The 24,302-nt window shown below is 42.9% G+C and overlaps 1 protein-coding gene across 1 annotated transcript; it reads left to right on the top strand.

The window, feature by feature from the left end:
• The first annotated feature begins 933 nt into the window (after positions 1–933).
• On the top strand, positions 934–24,302 carry LOC121524829 (interleukin-6 receptor subunit beta-like). Its single transcript, XM_041810342.1, has 15 exons — positions 934–952; positions 1,361–1,663; positions 1,815–1,962; positions 2,080–2,234; positions 13,552–13,709; positions 14,506–14,668; positions 15,294–15,373; positions 16,355–16,586; positions 16,768–16,938; positions 18,393–18,494; positions 19,207–19,353; positions 19,580–19,720; positions 19,892–19,988; positions 22,175–22,256; positions 23,718–24,302. The coding sequence occupies exons 1-15, from the start codon at positions 934–936 to the stop codon at positions 24,288–24,290; spliced, it is 2,571 nt and encodes an 856-aa protein (XP_041666276.1). The 3' UTR covers positions 24,291–24,302.

The raw sequence follows: 24,302 nt of genomic DNA, 5'->3' as shown, positions 1-24,302 counted from the left end.
TTATAGATAAATATATCAGTTAAAGGTTGTTTTTATGGGGTTTAATAGATGAATATATCAGTTAAAGGTTGTTTTCATGGGGTTTGATGGATGAATATTTCAGTTAAAGGTTGTTTTTATGGGGTTTGATGGATGAATATTTCAGTTAAAGGTTGTTTTTATGGGGTTTGATGGATGAATATTTCAGTTAAAGGTTGTTTTTATGGGGTTTGATGGATGAATATTTCAGTTAAAGGTTGTTTTTATGGGGTTTGATAGATGAATATTTCAGTTAAAGGTTGTTTTCATGGGGTTTGATGGATGAATATTTCAGTTAAAGGTTGTTTTTATGGGGTTTGATGGATGAATATATCAGTTAAAGGTTGTTTTTATGGGGTTTGATAGATGAATATTTCAGTTAAAGGTTGTTTTTATGGGGTTTGATGGATGAATATTTCAGTTAAAGGTTGTTTTTATGGGGTTTGATGGATGAATATATCAGTTAAAGGTTGTTTTTATGGGGTTTGATAGATGAATATTTCAGTTAAAGGTTGTTTTTATGGGGTTTAATAGATGAATATTTCAGTTAAAGGTTGTTTTTATGGGGTTTTAATAGATGAATATTTCAGTTAAAGGTTGTTTTTATGGGGTTTTAATAGATGAATATTTCAGTTAAAGGTTGTTTTTATGGGGTTTGATGGATGAATATATCAGTTAAAGGTTGTTTTTATGGGGTTTGATAGATGAATATTTCAGTTAAAGGTTGTTTTTATGGGGTTTGATGGATGAATATTTCAGTTAAAGGTTGTTTTTATGGGGTTTGATAGATGAATATTTCAGTTAAAGGTTGTTTTTATGGGGTTTAATAGATGAATATTTCAGTTAAAGGTTGTTTTTATGGGGTTTTAATAGATGAATATTTCAGTTAAAGGTTGTTTTTATGGGGTTTACTAGATGAATATTTCAGTTAAAGGTTGTTTTTATGGGGTTTAATAGATGAATATTTCAGTTAAAGGTTGTTTTTATGGGGTTTTAATAGATGAATATTTCAGTTAAAGGTTGTTTTCATGGTGTTTGATGGATGAATATATCAGTTAAAGGTTGTTTTCATGGTGTTTGATGGATGAATATATCAGTTAAAGGTTGTTTTTATGGTGTTTGATGGATGAATATATCAGTTAAAGGTTGTTTTTATGGTGTTTGATGGATGAATATATCAGTTAAAGGTTGTTTTCATGGTGTTTGATGGATGAATATATCAGTTAAAGGTTGTTTTCATGGTGTTTGATGGATGAATATATCAGTTAAAGGTTGTTTTCATGGTGTTTGTTGGATGAATATTTCAGTTAAAGGTTGTTTTTATGCTTTTCCTGCTCCACAGATTTCCAGAACCACCTGATGACGTTCCCTCAGTCTCCGGTCATAGAGGTTGGCTCAGACTTCATGTCGACGTGCGTGATCCTCGACACGGCTGAGGTGACCTCAGATGACCTCTACTGGAATCTGTCAGATACTACATTACCCAGAGAGCTCTACACCAGGATCAACAGCTCCGCCCTCAGTGTGACCTTCACTGTTAACTCGGAAAAACCTGAGTGGCTCTACTGTCTGTGCCGCAAACCTTCTCCCTACGTCGTCCTCAACCAGGGACGCTTCATACACGGCCTTTACCTGAGAAAAGGATGTAGGTGTCCTCTTCATCAGACAGACCTGCCACATTTAGCCATCTGCACGTTGAATGCTGGTCTTAGATTCACGATGATGAGTGCGTATCAAACAGCTGTCATGTGTCGGCGTGATCCACTGACAGTTATTATTTAACCGTGTTTTTTCAGATGGCGTGCAGAAACCCGCGAACTTGACGTGTGTGGCTCTTCAGGAGAAGACGTACATCTCAGAAACGATCAGCTGTAAGTGGGACGACCGCGGACGTCAGACCAAAGAAGTTCCTACCACGTACACGCTCTACGTAAAACAGATGACGTGAGTATACTGGCCCACAGCCTAACGCCATCATCATACATGAGCCCCGGCGGGAACGCCAGGACAAAAAACACTCTGTGTCTGTTTCATGTTCCTGTTGTGGTTCCATGTTTTCAGTGGAGAGATAAATCAAACCATCACACCCAGAACCAACGGTCAGGTGACATTGGGAAGTTACCCCACTCACACACCTCTGGAGATTTGGGTGGAGGCTAAAAACCTGCTGGGGGTGGCGGAGTCAGACCGCCTGATACAGGACGCCGGCTTTTTTGGTGAGTTCAGTCTGACGGCATAGAGGGACTGAAGTGGTCGCGTTTTACAGACAGCACTGACGATCAAAGTATGGACCCCCCTGGATGGTTTGGGGGGGGGGGTGCTCTATGGTCTCTGTACATCTGTCTTTGTTTTTGATAAACATTATATTGATAGATATTTGATATTAACAATGATAATGTCATATTTACTGTTAACATGCAGCACAGACTCATAGATAATGTAAGCGCCATTTTCCAGTAATAGCTGTGTTTGTATTGTTTTAATATTACAGTTTGATAAAAGGAAGCAGAGAATGTAATTTCAGTAAGATGAGAGGAATATTGTTGAATATTTACTGTGATTTATTCCAATATCTTATTTTGAAGTTTTGTTGCTATGCTTTAAGACTTCCGTAGTCACGTGATGTACACAGGAAGTGAAGTGTTTATTGTGAAATGCTGCCGAAGTCAATAAACGAGTGACGGCGGCGGAGCAACACGGTTGTTTTACCGTGATCGTGCGTAGCCATATGCCGACTCAACGCGTAGAACATTGCCATGTCGTCACTCATGAAGTGGTTATGAAAGAAGTAAGTTTAGAAGCATAAGATTAAGCAAGAAGTCTAAAGATAGCCACTACATTAAGTAAAACAACCAGCTCACGGAGCTCGACGGCGGTCGCCATGACACCGAAAGAAGCTAACAAGACAGCACAAGAACAACAGTAAGATACCCAGCGTCACGAGAGAATAAGACGACAAGGAAGTGTTGGTCTCGCTACGATGACACTTGTTAAGAAAGCTAGCCGTGCTTTGTGTCATAGACCATCATTTATGGACATTTGGTGAATAAGAAGCTGTGTAAATGGAACAATGGCAGATGACGGCGCACACGACAGCGGACCTGGAGCACAGCGCTGCGGCGGCAGAGCTGACCACAAGAGGGCGACAAAGCACACCGGAAAGGGTTTGGAAGAGCACCTCAACAGGCATATTAATACAAGACGAGGCAAACTAACACAGTTAACAGCTAAAACGAACAAAGTTAATGGACTTACAGCAGCTAATGAGAATCCAGACATTGTCAATGAACATTTAAATGAATGCTCAAGGCTACTAAAGGAGTTTATTCACTCAAATGATGAAGTATTGTCACTGTTACCTGAAGAAGAAAAGGAGGCAGATCAGTCTTACTGGTTTAAGCCTATATATGAACAGTTTGATAACTTCATGAAAGAGACTGAAAGATGGATAACCACAGCAAGGCAACACCAAGAAGACATAAACCCAGATGACAGTGTTACAATGTTACAATGTTACAATGTCATTTAGCAGATGCTTTTCTCCAAAGCGACGTACATTTGAGAGCAAGAACAACACAAGCACCGATCTAGACGAGAAGAAACAACATCAGTAAGTGCCATCAAGTGCTTCAGGTCCAGTTGGACGCAGGTGCTGCCGTGTAGAGTTTAAGGCAGAGCACCTAAAATGTACTTTGTTGTTTTGGGTTTTTTTTTGGTTTTGTTTTTTTGTTGTTTTGTTTTAAACAGCAACAATGAATCAAGCAAAATGTGGGATCTCTAATCGCCATTCATTAGACTTCACAACAACTATTTACCAAGTACCAAGTGCTGGATCATTCCCAAAGAGCTGGGCAAAGAAATCCCAGAAGTAGAGCAGGACAGTGCGAGCTAACTATAGTTGGGAAACTCATTCAACCACTGGGGACGACAGTAGAGAATTGCCTAGCTAAGTGCAAAGTGTTCTCTGAAGAGCTGGGTCTTTAGCCTTCTCTTGAAAGTAGACAGGGAGTCTGTAGATCGAATGGAGTTGGGTAATTCATTCCACCATTTAGGGACAACAGAGGAGAAGAGTCGAGCTAGTGACTTAGGAGCATGATGTGCTGGAAGTACCAGGCGCCTTTCGCTGGCTGAGCGTAGTGGGCGAGAAGGGGTGTAGACCTGGATGAGGGACTCCAGGTAAACAGGAGCAGTTTTAGTTACTGCTTTGTAAGCAATGATTAGAGTTTTGAATTTAATGCGAGCTGCAACTGGAAGCCAGTGTAGAGAGATTAAAAGAGGCGTGACATGAGCTCTCTTGGGTTGGTTGAAGACCAGACGTGCTGCTGCGTTCTGGATCAACTGCAGAGGTATAACTGTGCATGCAGGTAGGCCTGCCAGTAATGAGTTACAGTAGTCAATACGTGATATTATAAGAGCCTGTACTAGGAGTTGTGTAGCATGCTCTGTCAAGTAGGGTCTGATCCTCTTGATGTTGTAGAGGCGAAACGGCAGGACCGAGCAATCGAGGCCACATGGAGCTTGAAGGTTAGCTGGTCATCAATCATGACACCCAGATTCCGGGCTGACTTAGTGGGCAAGAGATTATTTGATCCAAGCTGGATACTGATCTGCGGTTCCACAGTGGGACTGGCTGGGATGATAATGAGCTCCGTTTTGGGCAGGTTGAGCTGAAGGTGACGTTCCCTCATCCATTTAGAAATATCAGCAAGGCAGGATGAGATCCGAGCTGAGACAGTTGTGTCATCTGGTGGAAAGGACAGGAATAGCTGTGTGTCGTCTGCATAGCAGTGATAAGAAAAGCCATGGGAGCGGATGATTGCACCAAGTGAGGTGGTGTATATTGAGAAAAGTAGGGGACCAAGCACAGACCCTTGAGGCACCCCTGTTGATAAGCCATGCAGTTTAGACACTCCTCCCTTCCATGATACTCTAAAAGATCTCCCTGTGAGGTAGGACTTAAACCACTGTAGGGCAGATCCTGAGATACCAAGTGAAGAGAGTGTGGAGAGGAGGATTTGGTGGTTTACTGTGTCAAAGGCAGCAGACAGATCCAGCAGTAAGAGAACTGAGGACTGACCAGCTGCTCTGGCCAAGCGAAGTGATTCCGTTACCGACAAAAGTGCAGTTTCAGTAGAGTGGCCCCGCCTAAAGCCAGACTGATTCTGATCAAGTAGATCATTGTTCTGCAAGTGTTCTGAGAGCTGGTTGAAGACTGTGTGCTCCAGTATTTTTGATAGGAATGGGAGAAGTGAGACCGGCCTGTAATTTTCAACCAGGGCTGGGTTGAGAGTGGGTTTTTTGAGCAGTGGTGTAACCCGCGCTTGCTTGAAAGCAGCTGGGAAAACACCTGTGGACAGAGAGGAGTTAATGATACAACTCACAGCAGGGCTGATCGTGGGCTCAATCGCCTGCAAGAGATGTGATGGTATCGGATCGAGGGGACAGGTTGTGGCTTAGAGTCAAGCAGAAGCCTGGTGACCTCGCTCTCACTTAGTGGAGAGAATGAGCTAAGTGATGCATCACTAGCTGGTGGCAGAAAACTGAGTTGGACAGGCTCAGAGAATTGGTTGCTGATGGTAGAAACCTTGTCAGTGAAGTAGGAGGCGAACATGTCTGGAGTCAACATACTGGAGGGTTGTGGGTTTGAAGGAGAGAGGAGCGAGTTAAAAGCAGAGAAGAGTTTGCGTGCATCAGTGGCAGCACAGATCTTTGATTGATAGAACGCCTTCTTAGCAGATTTTAGAGCAGAGGTAAAACAGGACAGTTTTTGCTGATAAGCACTCAAGTCAGTGGTTTGTTTGGATTTACGCCATTTTCTCTCTGCCGCTCTGAGCCCTGCCCTTTGGGTTCTGATGACCTCAGTGAGCCAGGGACAAGGTGGAGTATTTTGAATGGGCTTAGACACCAGAGGGCAGAGTTTGTCCAGAGAGGAGGTCAGTGAGGAGCAGAATGTGTCTGTGGCCTCGTTAACAGTGAGTGTGAAGGACTCGTTACATGAGGCTAGTGCAGCTGAGACCTCGTCAGACAGCTGTGTTGGGTCAAGTGACTGAAGGTTTCTGCGGTATGATCTTAATTGAGTAGTAGATTGTTGAAGTTCAGGTAAGCCAAGTGAGAACTGAATGAAGTAGTGGTCAGAGAGGTGAAGTGGTGTTACACTCAAATTAGCCGTGGAGCAATTGCGAGTTAGAATCAAATCCAGTATATTACCAGCCTTGTGTGTAGGAGGCGTTTGAACCAGTTCAAGTCAAAGGAGGACAGTAGTGAAATAAAATCGGTAGCCTGGGCTCTATCCAAGTGGATGTTCATGTCACCCATGACAACCAATGGTGTGCCATCATCAGGGATGTCTGAGAGTAACATGTCCAGTTCCACAATAAAGTTGTCCAGGTGACCCCCAGGTGGGCGGTATACCACAACCATGTAAGCCTTTATTGGGGCAGTGACCTGTACTGCATGATATTCAAATGAGGTGTTATTGTCCAAGGGTTTGAACTGGCTGAAGTTCCAGCAATGAGAAAGAATAATGCCTGTGCCACCTCCTCGGCCAGAAGAGCGAGGTGTATGAGAGAACACTGCATCAACTGATAGAGCAGTTGGTGTTACAGTGTTCTCAGGACGGACCCAAGTTTCTGTCAGGGCTAGGACCTGAATGTTAGACAGTTTAGTGAGGGAATTGATGAATTCTGCTTTGTTAACTGCAGACTGGCAGTTCCAGAGGCCAACTGTGATAAAAGGTTGTGGAAAAGAGGCATTCTGCAAAGTGGATAGATTATGCAGGTTTCGTTTTCTGTAACTATTGTGCTTCTTTCTGTTCCCATATATGACTTGTATTTTTTGGTTGCACATGTTGCATTAGACTGCTGAGGTGCGTTAGACTGTTATGAGGCAGTGCTGCCTGTCGGTGGTCTTGCTCGGTGGACTCGCACAGGTAGACTCGCTGGTCTTTACCCAATGTGGTCTTCACACAATTGGGCTTCCACAAGGGCTGACGCTTACGCTGACGCTTCAGTGCAGTCTGTGTACTTATATAGAGAGATATGCCACAGATGTGCACAACTGAGTTGATTGTGCACAGCCGCTAACCGCCCCAGCTGGCAAATTTAGATTCAAACTCTCTTAAAGCTTGGACTACAGTGAAACTCCGCCCCGGCAGTTTTCACTTTAGCAATCAATAGAGGGAGCCACACGCGTCAACTGCCTCACCTATTGTTGCAGAGAGAGTGAAACTAACACGTTCAGCCTAAGCAAAACTGCCAACAACCAAAAGCAGATTCCTCTTACCAAGTGTGTCTGCTGTTGATGCACCAGTGAATAGGAAATCTGTGTTAAGTGTTGCACAAAGTGCTGTTACAAGCAGTTCGTCCAGATCATCCAGAGCTTCATCCATATCGTCTGTGTGACGGAAGGAACAAGCAGAACGTGCTGCCCTACTTGCACGAGCAGCATCCCTGAAACAAAGACAAGCATTGGATCTTGAAGAATACAAATTGAAGGCAAAGAAGGAACAACTTGAGATAGAAACTGCCATTGCAGCTTCTACTGCAAAAATAAAGGTGCTGGAAGACTTTGAATATGAAAGTTGCAAAAGTGATGCAGTTATTCATCCTGAGGTAAGCTCAGCAGACAGTCCACTGCAAGAGAATCATCATCCAAAGACAAAGGTTGAGCACACTGAACATTTAAATGTTATTGATTATCAAGTGAAGCAAGAACATGACACACAGCAAGCTAATTCCAGCAATAATCCAATAGACCTGTGTGAAGTAATGCTGAAACAAAATGACATCACTGAGATGTTGGTCAAACAACACAGACTGTCACGCTTACCCCAGAGAGATGTTCCAGTCTTCAGTGGTGATCCACTTGAGTTCAAGTCTTTCATAAGAGCTTTTGATCACACCATTCACGACAAATCTGACAGCGACAGTGATAGGTTATACTATCTTGAGCAGTTTACAAGAGGTGAGCCCAGAGACTTGGTAAGAAGTTGTGTACACATGAGTCCTTATCAAGGCTACAGAGAAGCAAGAAAGCTGCTAACTTATCACTATGGTAACGAACTGAAAATTGCAACTTCCTACATGAACAAGGCATTCAACTGGCCACAGATTAAACCAGATGATGCTAAGGCTCTTCAGAGTTACTTCTTGTTTCTCACTGGGTGTAACAATGCAATGCAAGACATTAGTCAGCTTCAAGAAATGGAGAATCCTACAAACCTCAGAACCATTCTGTCTAAGCTACCATATAAGATAAGAGAGAAGTGGAGAGTCTGTGCATTTGATATTCAAGAGACAAGTGGACAAAGAGCAAAGTTTTCAGACTTGGTCAGATTCGTTAACAGACAAGCTAAAATAGCTGCAGATCCTGTATTTGGTGACATAAAGGATGCTGAGGATAAGGGAAAGTCTTATGCACACTTGAAAACAACAAGAGCATCTCGACCAAGAGGAAGTGCATTTGCCATGAGTGTAGCACCAGTTACAAATGAAAAGTCACCTGAAAATGGTAAAGATTCTAACTCTTCTAACATCAGCGCTGCTTTTCAGAAACCATGCATGCACTGTGAAAGACATCACACATTGGCAGAATGTCACAAAATCAGAAATCAGCCTTATAAGGACAGACTTGAGTTACTTAAAGGAAAAGGTCTGTGTTTTGGATGTTTGACATCAGGACATTTAAGTAAAGACTGTAGAAAAAGAGCTTCATGTGAATACTGCTCTAAGAAACATCCAAGCATGCTTCATTACACAAAAGAAGACAGCAACACAGTTGACAGTTGTCAGAAAAACACTGATAGAGCTACAACAAATGAATCCACAAATGTCTCAGGTGGGACATGTGGTGCCACTGGGGCCGGAACAGACAGTTGTGTTTTGTCAATTGTGCCTGTGTTTGTAAAGTCAAAGAAAAGCAACAAACTAGTAGAGACTTATGCATTCATGGATAATGGAAGCCAAGCCACATTCTGCTCCGAAAAGCTAATGAGGCAGCTTGACATGGAAGGCAAGAAAACTCAGATCCTGCTTCGCACGATGGGTCAGGAAAAGCTTGAACCAAGCTACTGCCTTTCAGGATTAGAGGTGTGTGGTTTGAAAGAGAACATCTACATTGACTTGCCAGAGATTTACACTCACAAAGACATTCCTGTTTCCAAAGAAAACATTCCAGTGCAAAAGGACTTAGAAAGGTGGCCGCATCTTCACAAAGTTCAGCTGCCACAGACAGATGCAGACATTGGACTGTTAATAGGATGTGATGTGTACAAAGCCATGGAACCATGGGAAGTGATCCACAGTGAGGACAATGGACCATATGCAGTACGAACAGTCCTAGGTTGGGTTATTAATGGTCCTCTTAGGAGAAAGGATTACAATGCACCACATGAAAGTGAGCTTTGTGTTTCTGTGAATCGCATTTCTGTTGCTGATGTAGAGAACCTGTTGGTGCAACAGTTTAACCATGACTTCCCAGAGAAAGCCTGTGAAGAAAAGCAGGAAATGTCAAGAGAAGATGTGCAGTTTATGGACTTGGTCAATGCAACAGTAAGAAAGGTTGACGGACACTACAGTGTAGGTCTCCCTTTAAGAAACAAAGAAACAAAAATGCCCAACAACCACAGTGTGGCTGAACAAAGAGCAGAACACCTGAAAAGGAAACTTGTCAAGAACAAAAAGTTGCACAGAGAGTATCAAAGCTTCATGTCAGACCTGTTGAGCAAAGGATATGCAGTTAAAGTAAGAGATGAAGATTCTGTGACTGAAAAGAGAGTTTGGTATATACCTCATCACGGGGTGTACCACCCGCAAAAAGGGAAGCTTCGTGTGGTCTTCGACTGTGCAGCATCCTATCAAGGAAAGTCACTCAACAGTGAGCTTTTGCAAGGCCCAGATCTAACCAACTCATTAGTTGGAGTGTTAACAAGATTTAGACATGATCATGTTGCTTTAATGTCAGACATAGAGGCAATGTATCACCAAGTAAGAGTACCACCTGAGGACAGTGACCTCTTGAGATTCCTCTGGTGGCCTGAAGGAAACTTGAATGAACCACTGCAAGAATATAAGATGGTTGTGCATTTGTTTGGGGCGACCTCCTCGCCCAGCTGTGCCAACTTTGCACTCAGAAGAACAGCTGAAGATGCTAAAGACAAAGTGGCACCTAATGCAGTTCAAGCTGTTCTCAACAACTTTTATGTAGACGATTGTCTTTTGTCGGTGTCAAATGAAACACAAGCATGTGCCATGGTTAAAGACTTAACAGCAGTGTGTGAGAGTGGAGGATTTCATCTGACAAAGTGGATGAGTAATAGCAGAGCTGTCCTCACCTCCATTCCTGACACAGAAAGAGCCAAAGAGGTCAAAGACTTGGATCTAAGTCACAATGCGTTGCCTGATGAAAGAGTGCTAGGAGTTAACTGGTGCACTGAAACAGATGTTTTCAAGATCAGGATTAATGCAAAACATGTACCACAGACAAGACGTGGTATCCTTTCATATGTGAGTGCCATATATGGCCCTTTGGGGTTTTTGTCTCCTGTTATCCTTCCAGCTAAAATGATCCTGCAGGAGCTTTGTGGCAGAAAGGTCTCCTGGGATGAGGACATCTCTGTTGAACTGGCTAAAAGAGCACAAATGTGGATTTTAGATCTTACAAAGCTTCATGGCTTCACAGTGGACCAATGTGTGAAACCGACTGGGTTTGGAGCAATCACATCAGCACAGTTGCATCATTTCGCTGATGCGAGCGAGAAAGGTTATGGAGTTGTTACCTACCTTCGTATAACAAACAAGAAAGGAGAAAATCACTGTGCGTTCATCATCAGCAAGTCAAGAGTGTCACCACTCAAACGAACGACGATTCCGAGGCTGGAGTTAACAGCAGCCGCAGTTGCTGTTAAAATGGACCGGCTCATGAGAAAGGAGCTGCACATGCAGCTTGAAGATTCTGTGTTTTGGTCCGACAGCACTACTGTGTTGAGATATATTGCCAGTGAGAATGTAAGATTCAAGACATTTGTAGCAAACCGAGTGTCACTCATCAGAGACAATACCAAGCCAAGTCAATGGATGCATGTCAGCTCCCAGCTAAACCCAGCTGACCATGCATCACGAGGTATGAATGCAGACAAGTTCACAGAGTGTCAAAACTGGATTTGTGGACCAGAGTTTTTGAAAAGAGACAAAAGTCACTGGCCAGTATCACCAAACATAAGAGAAATACAGAAAGATGATGTAGAAATCAAAGCAGCAGCAAGTGTGAATGTTACGGATGTGCATGAGAATCTGCTGAACAAGTTTATGTGTCATTATTCAGACTGGTACAGACTCAAAAAAGCAGTATCGTGGATTATAAAGTTCAAGCAGTTGCTTCTCAAGCTGAGCACACATCGCAAGTCTCTTCTCTTACAAGCAAGTGATAGACTGAGTCTTGAAAAGAACATTGAGATGGTTGAAAGACAAATGCAGAAATTCAGATCAACTATCAAAGGATTATTCCTCACTGCTAAAGATGTTGCAGATGGAGAAAATGAGATCATCAAATTTTGTCAAAGTCAGAGCTTCAGTGATGAGCTTACGACTCTTGAGAAAGGTGACAAGCTTAAACGAAGCAGTCACATCGTGAAACTTGATCCTGTTTTGGAGAATGGGATACTAAGAGTAGGAGGAAGGTTACATCAGTCTTCACTGCCAGCAGATGTTAAGCATCCAGTGATTCTTCCTAAAGATCATCATGTTTCTACATTGATCCTCAGACATTTTCACAAAGAAACAGGACACAGTGGAAGAACTTACACGCTATCAAAACTGAGAGAAAGGTTTTGGATTCCAAAAGCTGACTCTGCAGTAAGAAAAGTCCTGTCAAAATGTGTAACATGTAGAAAAACCTCTGCAAAACCTGGTGAACAAAGAATGGCAAGTTTGCCTCCAGATCGACTGACACCTGACATGCCTCCATTCACAAATGTAGGTATAGACTATTTTGGACCTTTTGAGGTTAAATGTGGGCGGAGTAGAGTCAAAAGATATGGTGTTTTGTTTACATGCCTTACTGTTAGAGCCATTCACATTGAAGTTGCCCACTCTCTTGATACCGATTCATGCATTAATGCATTCAGGAGGTTTATAGCTAGGAGAGGTCAAGTATCTGTTATGAGGTCAGATAATGGTACTAATTTGGTTGGAGCAGAAAAGGAAATGCGTGAAGCAATCAAAAGTTGGAATCAGTCAAAAATCTCAGAGACACTCATGCAGAAAGGCACTACCTGGATATTCAACCCGCCAGCTGGTTCGCATTTTGGTGGAGTCTGGGAAAGGCAGATTCGTTCTGTGAGGAAGATTCTTACCCAGATCTTGAATCAGCAACCCCTTGATGACGACGAGCGTCTCCACACATTATTATGTGAAGTTGAGGCAGTTGTAAACGGCCGACCAATAACAAAGATCTCTTCTGATCCCAATGATTTAGAAGCACTTACACCTAACCATTTGCTTCTTCTCAAGAGACAACCAGTTCTTCCCCCAGGAGTGTTCCAAAAGGAAGATTTGTATGCAAGAAGACGGTGGAAACAGGTGCAATACCTGACAGACATTTTTTGGAAGCGATGGACTAAGGAATATTTGCCACTTCTACAAGAAAGACAAAAGTGGTTGGTTCCCAGAAGAAATCTGAAACTAGGAGATGTTGTTCTCATCGTTGATGAGAGTGCACCCAGAGGTTCATGGTTAATGGGAAAAGTTGAAAAGACAACTTCTGATCCAAATGGATTTGTCAGACGTGTGTTTGTTAAAACTAAGACTAATGTTTTGGAAAGACCAATTGATAAGTTGTGTTTATTGCTTGAAATGGAGGAGTAAGTGTGGTTTACTTTTAAAGTAATAAGCATGTGCTTAAAGTGCATAATTTAACATTTTGCTTGTGATGCAAGATTTTTGAGTTTATTAAAGGTGGATTTGAAACATTAGGTTAAAGTTAACAGATAACTGCTAGTTGTGTTAAAACAAGGAAATCATATAGTTTCTGGTTTGAAGTTAAATGCCGCTTTAAAATGTTAAGATGTAATTGTTGTGCTTTAGCAGTAACAATTAGGGGCCGGAATGTAAGCGCCATTTTCCAGTAATAGCTGTGTTTGTATTGTTTTAATATTACAGTTTGATAAAAGGAAGCAGAGAATATAATTTCAGTAAGATGAGAGGAATATTGTTGAATATTTACTGTGATTTATTCCAATATCTTATTTTGAAGTTTTGTTGCTATGCTTTAAGACTTCCGTAGTCATGTGATGTACACAGGAAGTGAAGTGTTTATTGTGAAATGCTGCCGAAGTCAATAAAGGAGTGACGGCGGCGGAGCAACACGGTTGTTTTACCATGATCGTGCATAGCCATATGCCGACTCAACGCGTAGAACATTGCCATGTCGTCACTCATGAAGTGGTTATGAAAGAAGTAAGTTTAGAAGCACAAGATTAAGCAAGAAGTCTAAAGATAGCCACTACAGATAATAACACTTTGGTGTTTTGTGTTTCAGTGAAGACCAATCCTCCGTCAAACGTCACGCTGCTGCCAGAGCCCAGTATTACTCCCACCTCTCTGCTGTTAAAGTGGACTCCCCCCATCGATAGAGTCTACGTCAGATTAACCTATCGCATCAGATTCTGTGTCCAAGGAGCGCACACCTGGAGCTATGTGAGTTTGTTTCAATAGTTTTATTTTTTTTTTTAAAGGTTTATTTTGGGGCTTTATTGCCTTTATTTATTGTGTAAATGTCATTGACAGGAAATGAGGATCTTGATTTGCTCCTCTGTCTGTCGCTCAGTTTTACTTTTTAAGTGTAAGAACAGTTCCTTCATTATAAATCACTTCCAGCGCTCCCGTACGCTCTCTGAGCTGGGCTTTTTGACTTGTTTTTAATGAAGGCTGTGATGAAATGCTGGTGGAGGTGCGTGCCTGTATATTGAGATTTTTGAACACTTGGTGGTAAAAACATACACCCCAGTAAAATATCAGGGAGGGTCTGATGTATTTAAAAACAATTACTGCTTAGTCTACTCAGTGTACTATTTCCTGTTTTGAATATAGGCCACAGATTGATAGACGTTCCCTGATAAGACGTATTTACTGAACAGAAACCATGTTTAGTTTCCATGCATACATTTATCAGAATGAGGGAGAAAGCCACTGGTACCTGTACTTTAGAGCTCATGAGCATCCTAGGACAGCTTCCAGTGCTAACAAGGAAGTACCTTGTCAACAGCTTTTCCCCATCATTCTGATAAATTCATGACTGACAACCAAACGTCGGTTTTTCTGCTGGGTAAATATGAGGGGATTTAAACCAGGAAGTCAACAGGAGCTGGACAGCACTGGCCTGTCCTCGTCATAATTACCCGCATTAATCAGACTGGTGGAGAAACCAGGCCTCTTGTCTCTAATATGATAAATGAATATGATATCTTATTTTTTTATCTGTCCCATGCTTCAGGTGCCTGATGGAGACCTGTCCAAAGATATTGAGTCGTTCAGACTGCAGGGCTTGCAGCCTGACACAGTTTACCTGTCCCAGGTGAGCTGTAAGAACGCTCGACCTGGACACGGACACTGGAGCGAGTGGAGCAACAACGCCACCATGAGGACCCCAGAGGACCGTAAGTTTGAGAGTAGATGTTGATTGGTTGTTTAGAGCTCTACAGTCTGGATCCTGTAGTAAAATTAAAGTGATTTAATGACTTAATTTTTATCATAAAAATCAGCGGTAGACCGACCGTGAACTACCTGAGTATAAAACCATGATATAAACTCCAGAAAATGTCAACCTCTTTAAGTTTATTCATGATCTCAGCTAAAAATACTACAGTACCCACAATCCTAGAGTCTCACAGCCATGTCTCTGATTGGTGGAGTCTCTGGTTGCCATGGAAACATCTACAGTGCCGAGGAGGATGACTGTTGATGACGTCCATTTATGTGGCCGTAGTATGGAGGGAAAAATAGTTAAAATCTGAACACTAGAATTAAGATTTGAGTAGAATAAAAGAACAGATGTGTGGTTTAAAGCTTAAAAAACAAGAAATAAATGACTAAACAACACTGGTCTGACCACAAAGAGGTCTCAGGTCTTTAGTTCTATCACAGATGATATTTAATCAGGAGTCCTCTAAACTTTAATATTTATAATGACTGAACATGAAACATCCTTCAGTACCAGATCAATCACAGATCAACATCTACCAGCTTCATTTACTGAACTGTTTAGATGTTTCTTTGTTACAGGGCCGCCAAGTAAACCAGATTTATGGATGATCTCTGAGAGAGACCACATGGGGCAGCGAAAAGTTCGGTTCATCTCCAAGGTAACGACAGACACCTGGTAGACCAGAAACAGCGCTACAGCTGAGAGCATGTCTGTTGCATCTAATTTTCTGTATTTATATCAGTATTAAGTCCACTATTAATATCTGCAAAAATAACTTTATTACTATCAGATTTATAGCAGTACTATATGAGTATTAATACTAGTTTTCATATTAGTTTAAATATAAGTACTAATATCAGTATTAATTCCAGTATTAATATCAGCATAAATAACTGTGTAACTGTCAGTTTTAAAATCAGTAATAACACCAGTTCATATTAGGGATGCACCAATCCACTTTTTTTTTAGTTCAGATCCGATTCCAATAAATATGTGCCAATACCGATACTGATACAGTATATACAGTGCTTAACAAATTTATTAGACCACCACCCAAAGTAAGGTTTCTGCCACAGCTGCCCTAAATTAACAGCATTGGTAATTCCCAAAATCATTTTTTATGTTTCTGCAATGGTTAATACACCAATATGTAGAAGCTGTTTAACGCAAATGATATTTTTAATGCTAAAATAGAATTATTTTTGTTATCCATGAATTTTCAAATTTACTGATTTACAAAAAAACTGAAAAAATAGTAAAGCACATTAATATTTCTTGATGAATATGTCAAATTATAGTTATTTACTGTCATTCCTGAAGAGAAAAATGAGTTTTAGTGGTTGAATGTTATGCTTGATTCATTTCTGACTTCTCAGAGAAGCCCAGTGAGCCGGCTCAAATTTGGGAGAATTCAGTTTGAAATTCCTCATTCCTGTTCAAAATGGTAAAACGTGGAGAGCTGACTGAAAATGAAAGAGTCCGTGTTAAAGCACTTCATGATGCTGGATGGTCTCTGAGACAGATATGACAGGTGGTCTAATAAGATTGTTAAGCACTGTACCTGTATTAACACCAGTTCACGTACCAGTATTAATACCAGTATAAATATCTCGGCCTTCTGGTTTTTGTCTCCTTCCAGAAGCCCGTGTTCGCTAACGGGAGGATCCTCCATTATTATGTGAAAGTGTACAACCATGGGTCAAAGAATTCCAGCAGTTTTGTTTCCTTTAACGCATCAGAGAGTAGAGGTGTGACTGTCCTCAATCACGTCCTCCTCTCTGACCAGATGACAGCCAGAATTTGGGTCTCTGCTGTCAACTCTGTTGGGCGTTCACCAGAGGCATATTTAGGCATACCTGAGAGAAACCGAGGTGAGTGAGTCAATAATGAAAACCAATACAATGATTTATCAGTGATCAGTGATGAGAAATGTTAAAATGATTGCTCAATCAATGGTTTTGATTAAAGTTCTCTATCAATGATTAACCATCAGTGGAACATGTCAGACTCTTCCAGACACCTCAGCAGATTTAACCTGGTTTATTTCCTTAGAGCGTCCCCCGGTGGAGGAGCTGAGAGTTTGGCCCCATGAGGGCCGTCTGATGGTGGAGTGGCAGCCCCTGAACAGCTCTGGGGTGACTGAGTTTGTGGTGGAGTGGGTGAGGGGGCCGCAGAAAGACTGGCAGAGAGAGACCAAGGCCACCACACGGACGCACATCACAGGTATGCCAGGTATCACCTGAACCATAGGTATCACCTGAACCACGGGTAGAACACCTGAGCCATGGGTAGAACACCTGAACCATGGGTAGAACACCTGAGCCACGGGTAGAACACCTGAACCAGGGGTAGAACAACTGAATTACAGGTGGAACACCTGAACTGAAGGTAGAACACCTTAGCCACAGGTAGAAAACCTGAACCACAGGTAGAACACCTGGACCATAGCTAGAACACCTGAACCATGGGTAGAACACCTGAACCATAGCTAGAACACCTGAGCCACAGGTAGAACACCTGAACCATAGCTAGAACACCTGAGCCACAGGTAGAACACCTGGACCATAGCTAGAACACCTGAACCATGGGTAGAACACCTGAGCCACAGGTAGAACACCTGGACCATAGCTAGAACACCTGAGCCACAGGTAGAACACCTGAACCATAGCTAGAACACCTGAACCATGGGTAGAACACCTGAGCCACAGGTAGAACACCTGGACCATAGCTAGAACACCTGAGCCAGAGGTAGAACACCTGAACCATAGCTAGAACACCTGAACCATGGGTAGAACACCTGAACCACAGGTAGAACACCTGGACCATAGCTAGAACACCTGAGCCACAGGTAGAACACCTGAACCATAGCTATAACACCTGAACCATGGGTAGAACACCTGAGCCACAGGTAGAACACCTGGACCATAGCTAGAACACCTGAGCCACAGGTAGAACACCTGAACCATAGCTAGAACACCTGAGCCACAGGTAGAACACCTGAACCATAGCTATAACACCTGAACCATGGGTAGAACACCTGAGCCACAGGTAGAACACCTGGACCATAGCTAGAACACCTGAGCCACAGGTAGAACACCTGGACCATAGCTAGAACACCTGAGCCACAGGTAGAACACCTGAACCATAGCTAGAACACCTGAGCCAAAGGTAGAACACCTGAACCATGGGTAGAAGACCTGAACCACGGGTAGAACACCTGAGCCACGGGTAGAACACCTGAGCCACGGGTAGAACACTTGAACCACGGGTAGAACACTTGAGACACAGGTAGAACACCTGAACGACGGGTAGAACACCTGAACCACGGGTAGAACACCTGAACGACGGGTAGAACACCTGAGACAAGGGTTGAAGACCTGAGCCACAGTTAGAACACCTGAATTACAGGTAGAACACCTGAACTGAAGGTAGAATACCTTAGCCACAGGTAGAACACCTGAACCAATTTTTACCCAATATTGCGATTTGATATGCGATCATTTCTTAAGTTCCTCATCTCATGCATTTTACAACAAAAACAAGCAACAATTCCTTCTAACCAGCCCTAGACTGTACAGATTTTGTCCCATTCTAAATCTTTGTTTACTGATTTACCTGTGCAGGTAAATGATCAGCTGTGATGTGATCTAACGTGTTTGATGGTGTGTGTGGTGTAGGTAATCTGGAGGAATTTGAATGTTACACTGTGTCGGTGTACTCCATTTATTCTGGATGGATCAGTCGACCCGCCAGCGTGGACGTCTACCTGAAACAACGAGGTAAACACACCTACACCATGTTGGTGTTAACAGTAGCGATCAGTGATAACCCACAGTAGCCTCATTTTTATCAGATTTCGTGGATTTTGTTGTAAAAAACAATAAACATGACAGACGCCTGCACAGATACGCAGAGCAGTCAGAGAGGATCCTGGTATTGATCAAATGTACGGCTTTAACCAGGTTCGTCTGCATGTAAACACCAGAGCACTGATGAGGTCATCACTGGGACAGCCAATGGAAACACTCATTGGTTCTACTACCAGTAATAATGACAGCCAGTAAACATTCACAGAGCTGCTGGAAAAGGTTGAGGAACCCTCAGGCTAGTGACTGCAGCACAGCCTCAAAAAAGAAAATCCAGCTGAAGAAGCTCTGTGAGGATGAATGGTCCAAAATTCCTGAAGGTTGATCTGGTCTGATTGGTTGCTGCCAGAAATGCTTGGTTGAGCTTTATTCTTAACTCCAGGGTTCATTTCCTTTTTCCAGCAGCACTGTGAATGTTTGATGGCTGTGTTCAGTAAAGACTTGAATATTATCATTATTTCAGGTTTTCAGGTCATTGTGTTTGTCTCTACTTGTGACTAAGATGCAGATCAGATCTGATGACCAGTCAGTGCAGAAACTCAGATCATCTCAGAGGGTGCACAGACTTTTTCTTTCCACTGTAATCCATAAACATGATGAAATAATAACTATTAACCTTGTGTAGCTCCGTCTGTGGCTCCCACTGTCAATCTGGTCGGCGTTCCTGGTCGAAACAAGGCTCACCTGAGGTGGACTGAGGTTTCACCTGAGGATCGGGGAGGGTTCATCACCAACTATACTGTCTACTACAAGACAGGGGAGGAGCTTAAAGGTACACCTGTGCACTTGTTGTAAATCAGCCGTGACATCTATATCTATAAATCTACAGTCTGACCTTTAACCTGCCCCTGCTCTTCCCCTTAATCAGCTGTGACATCTATATCAAAATATCTATGGTCTGACCTTTAACCTGCCCCTGCTCTTCCCCTTAATCAGCTGTGACATCTACATTTATATATATATGGTCTGACCTTTAACCTTTCCCTGTTCTTCTCCAGCGGTTACGCTACATGGTAACTCCACCTCATGCACGCTCACCTCTCTGTTACCTGACACCACCTATGTAACCTGGATCACAGCATCTACTGTGGCAGGCTCCACTAACGGCTCCAGACACTCTTTCACCACGGCCAAGTACGGTAAGAGAGCACACCTGTAGAGGGCGGGGCTAGACAGCGCAAACACCACATCAACATCTTGTCAGTGTATTGTTTAATTTAATATGTGGTCTGTGATGTATTGATGGATGCTCACTAAGACTGATTTAATTGAAATTATATATATTAATAACTTGTTTTGTTTGGTCTCAGATCCTGGTGAGATCAAGCTGATCGTTGTCAGTGTTAGTTTGGGTTTCCTGTTTGTCTTCATGATGACCGCCCTGCTCTGCTTTAACAAGAAAGATGCGTGAGTGGAACACTTTATTCTTGATCCACTTTAGTCTGGATTAATTAGGGCCTGAGCAGCGACCTTGGTTGGTTATTATTATTCTCCCCAAAGAATCGCTAATTTGGGGCCTTCATTATGCTCAAAAACTCACCAAACTTCACCCAAACTTGTCCCCCGCGTGAAATTTTCGTATTCTCTAGGAACCATGCAGATCCATCAGCCAGTCGCCACTGGGCGGGGCAAAACATGAGATAGGGCCGTGGGTAACACCTACATGCACCAAAATTGGTACCCATATGTTTCACGATGAGACAAACAAAAAATTACACTATGACCATCCTCTAAAATGTAGAGGAACCGCACTACAAACCGTTTTTCGTCAAATTTTGGCTTTTTCGGAAAAGCACACGATTCGCATTTGAACAAACTCGTCCTAGGGATTTCATCTGATGGACTACAGAATTTTTTTGCATAAACTACACCGACTGGAGATGAAAATTTATCAAAAGCTTGAGTTTTCACCATGGGGTGGGGCCGTAATAGGGGCCCGATTTTCCCCTATTTTTGGTGTGGTTTTTACAGTAAAAATTACACAATAACACATAACTTTTTAGTGCTTATGTCAATCATCACCAAACTTCACATGGATAATCACACAATGGTCTTGAATACGACCATGCATCAGTATCATCACTTTGTCACAGTGCCCCCTTCTGCTAGGTGAAAATTTACACCCTTAATTTTTCATGTCTGTTTTATGGGTTACCACCAAAAAAATCAACAAAAATACACTGTTCATCCTAGGCCTATGGCTTTCACTGTGCGTATGGATCATCATCAGAGCTACAAAAAAGCCATTTGGACCCATGCCAAAATCCCAACAGGAAGTCCACCAGCTCCGCCCCATTTTCAGAAAAGTCAAATTTTTTGACAATTATACACTGAAAACTGATGTAACTTTGATGGAGATCATTCTATGGTCTTAAAAATGTTATGGCAACACATCAATGTCACACTGAACACGCCCACATAAAAACGGCTCATCATGGTACCCCCTACTGCCAACAGGAAGTGATGCAAATAGGTAATTTCTGCGTTTCTCTTAGTGTGTTGAACTTATCATGCTCTGATTTTGACCTGAAGTCCTCAACATCTGTCCCTTCATTGACATGATTCATTAACAGACACCCCAGTGGCCATGTCGGCCATTTTGATCCTTCGCCATTTGACAGGAAGTGGGTCAATACTGTGTTATTCTTACTGTGTTCAACCGATAATGCTCAGATTTTCACCTGAACTCATCAATATCCATCCTAATATTGACTTGACTCATTAACAGATGCCCCAGTGGCCATGGCGGCCACCTTGATCCTTTGCCGTCTGACAGGAAGTGGGTGTACCCCTCATGTGAAATACCCGATTGCTGTCAAATTTCACATGTATGATCAGGGTCTGCCTCTCTACTAATTCCAATGTAAATTTCATGGATTTGCTATAGCGCCCCTACTGTAAGATGCCATTAGCACCTCCATTCGTCCTCCGAGGGGACTTCTCTCCTGGACTCCAGACTGGGATTTCCTGAAACTAGACAAGGTGGAGTTCTCAGCTTGTGCTCTGCAGGAGACACCCCAGTGGCCACGGCGGCCATTTTAATCCTTGGCCATGTGTTCAGTGTTAATTTCATGCATTTGCTCTCGCACCCCCTACTGTAAGATGCCATTAGCACCTCCAAAATAAAAATTCCAATATTTTCATGGTTTTACATGATAAATAGTACGTCCCTCATCACCTTTACATATCAGCATCCAACTCTGACATACTGCCACCAACTGTTCACAAAGTTCACCGTGCTGTTTTTTTTTTTTTTTTTTTTTTAATGTAATGATGTTCAAACGAGGATCGCCTTGGTCTCCCTGGCATGCAGCAGCACCCTGCAGGGGTTTGCATACACCCCACTATTGCCACACACTGGCGGTTGCGTCACAACCTGACAAGCGCCAGGGTGCGGGGGCCCTTCAGTGCTGCTTGCAGCCCTAGTTTAAATCTGAGTTCACTTAATGTGGATTCACTTTAATCAGGATCCACTCTAATTAGGATTCACTCTAATCAGGATTCACATTTAATCTGGATTAATGTTGATCTGGATTTACTTTAATCCACACTAGACCCCTTTGTTTAACTCGCTGTGTTTTTTTGTGTTTAAGGATCAAAGAAAACTTCTGGCCCCGAATCCCCAACCCTGGAGAGAGCACTATTGGAAACTGGTCTTCTGATTATTCACAAAAGGTAAAACTAGTAAATATGTAATATAAATAATACATTACACCAGTGAAACATTAGGATGAGATTTGTTAGAATGAGGTAGGCTGAGTATGTTTGGATGGGGTCTGTTACCCCCAATTTCCATATACCGTGTGCACCGTGGAACGCCGGCAAATCATACTGTGGAGCACTTTGCTCCCTCTCTAGTCTATCAGACCATTTCCATAGCCGGCACTCCAGACCAGCAGCAGCACGTGCCTGGAGCGCCGCTCCGCTTTGTTTCAGATACGCTGCAGGTCTATTTTCAGCGCCGGCCACTGCCAAACCTCGTAAATTCACTGTCATTCAGAAAGCACCAACCATGGAAATCACAAACGTAGAACGTCCGTTTCTTTCAAAATAAAACACAATGCACGGACTCCTGATCGTAAATCATCACTTTATCAACATTACGTCTCATCCTGCAGCGAGAGCAAAGGGTCACCAAGAGGTCAGTGGGTCACAGAGCTACAACAACGCCATTGATGGGGAAAAGTTAACTTTTAGGGATATTTAGCCAAAGAATTTTGCATAAAACCACAGATCCTTTAAGCAAACATTAACCTTTTAACTTCCTAATGTACTCACTCAATGGTGGAAGCAATAATATCATGGACTTATACCGGAAAGGATGATAAATTAACCCCAAAAGGTAAAATAGTCCGCTGTTGACATACTATTCCTGTGTGAACTCGCAGTTGTCCCGTGATCTCTTCCTACTGATCAGGACTGCGTGCCGTGGCGCTGACTTGCTAGACTCACTTCCAGTGGGCCAGGTTGCTCTCCTTCAGTTGCAGCAATCCCGCAGCGCTTCAGTGCGCTATACCCACACTGTATATGGAAATTGGAGGTTAGGATGAGGTTCATTAGGATGAGGTTCGTTAGGATGAGGTTTATCAGGATGAGCTTCGTTAGAATGAGGTCTGTTAGAAGGAGGTCCGTTAGAATGAGGTTTATTAGGATGAGGTTCATTAGAATGAGGTCCATTAGGATGAGGTTTATTAGGACGAGGTTCATTAGAATGAGGTTTATTCTATTTAGAATGAGGTTCATTAGGATGAGGTTTAGAATGAGGTACATTAGGATGAGGTTTATTAGGATGAGGTTCATTAGGATGAGGTTTATTAGGATGAGGTTCATTAGGATGAGGTTTATTAGGATGAGGTTCATTAGGATGAGGTTTATTAGGATGAGCTTCGTTAGAATGAGGTCTGTTAGAATGAAGTTGATTAGGTTGAGGTTCATTAGGATGAGGTTCATTAGGATGAGGTTTATTAGGATGAGGTCTGTTAGAATGAGGTCTATTAGAATGAGGTTCATTAGAATGAGGTTCATTAGGATGAGGTTCATTAGGATGAGGTTTGCTAGAATGTGATCTGTTGTACTTCAGTCCGTACTCATCACTCAGATTATACAATGTCACCCACTAATCCCCTTTATTTGCAGGCGGAACCTCCAGGGGAAGACTGCCTGTCAGGCATCAGTGAGCGAGACGTGGATGTGTGTGATGGTTGTAGTCTGTTGGACGAAGAGAAGGTGGGACTTCCTCTAAAGAAGGTCAAGTTTCTGCCTGAGGAGCACAGCAGTGGTATCCGTGGGTCGTCCTGCATGTTTTCTCCTCGTCAGAGTGTGTCTGACAGCAATGAGGGCGGTGACATGGCTGAGACCACCGCCAGCACTGTGCAGTCTTCGTCTGTGGTTGCGTCCAACAGGTACAAAGGTCAGACCCCCATCCAGACCCTTGCCAGCCTCTTCTCCTGCTCTAAGTCCACCCACGCCCTCCTGGATTCAGAGGAAAACCCCGACATTACCCTACAGGACGGCAGCAGACAGTCACTACGCTGTGGTCGGCCTGTAGGGGGCGATCATGGCCCTCGCCTTCAGAGGGAGGAGCTTCAGCCACTAGACTTCTGCCCCTTGCAGGAGGACTCTGAGAACAACACACCTGCTGATGACCAATCAGCTGCATCAGCCTCCAGCTACATGCCTCAGCTGGGTGGCTACAGGCCTCAGGCCTGAGGGGGAGGGCTA

Source organism: Cheilinus undulatus, linkage group 17, assembly GCF_018320785.1.
Source record: "Cheilinus undulatus linkage group 17, ASM1832078v1, whole genome shotgun sequence".
Taxonomy (NCBI): Eukaryota; Metazoa; Chordata; class Actinopteri; order Labriformes; family Labridae; genus Cheilinus; species Cheilinus undulatus.
The sequence above is the reverse complement of the archived record's forward strand: the minus strand, read 5'-3'. Positions and strand labels throughout refer to the sequence as shown.

Bases quoted from the DNA above. Each gene is read 5' to 3' on its own strand.
- LOC121524829 (XM_041810342.1), top strand. The intron at 16,587-16,767 runs GTGAGTGAGTCA...TTATTTCCTTAG, and splicing joins CATACCTGAGAGAAACCGAG to AGCGTCCCCCGGTGGAGGAG. The intron at 19,989-22,174 runs GTGAGTGGAACA...TTTGTGTTTAAG, and splicing joins TGCTTTAACAAGAAAGATGC to GATCAAAGAAAACTTCTGGC.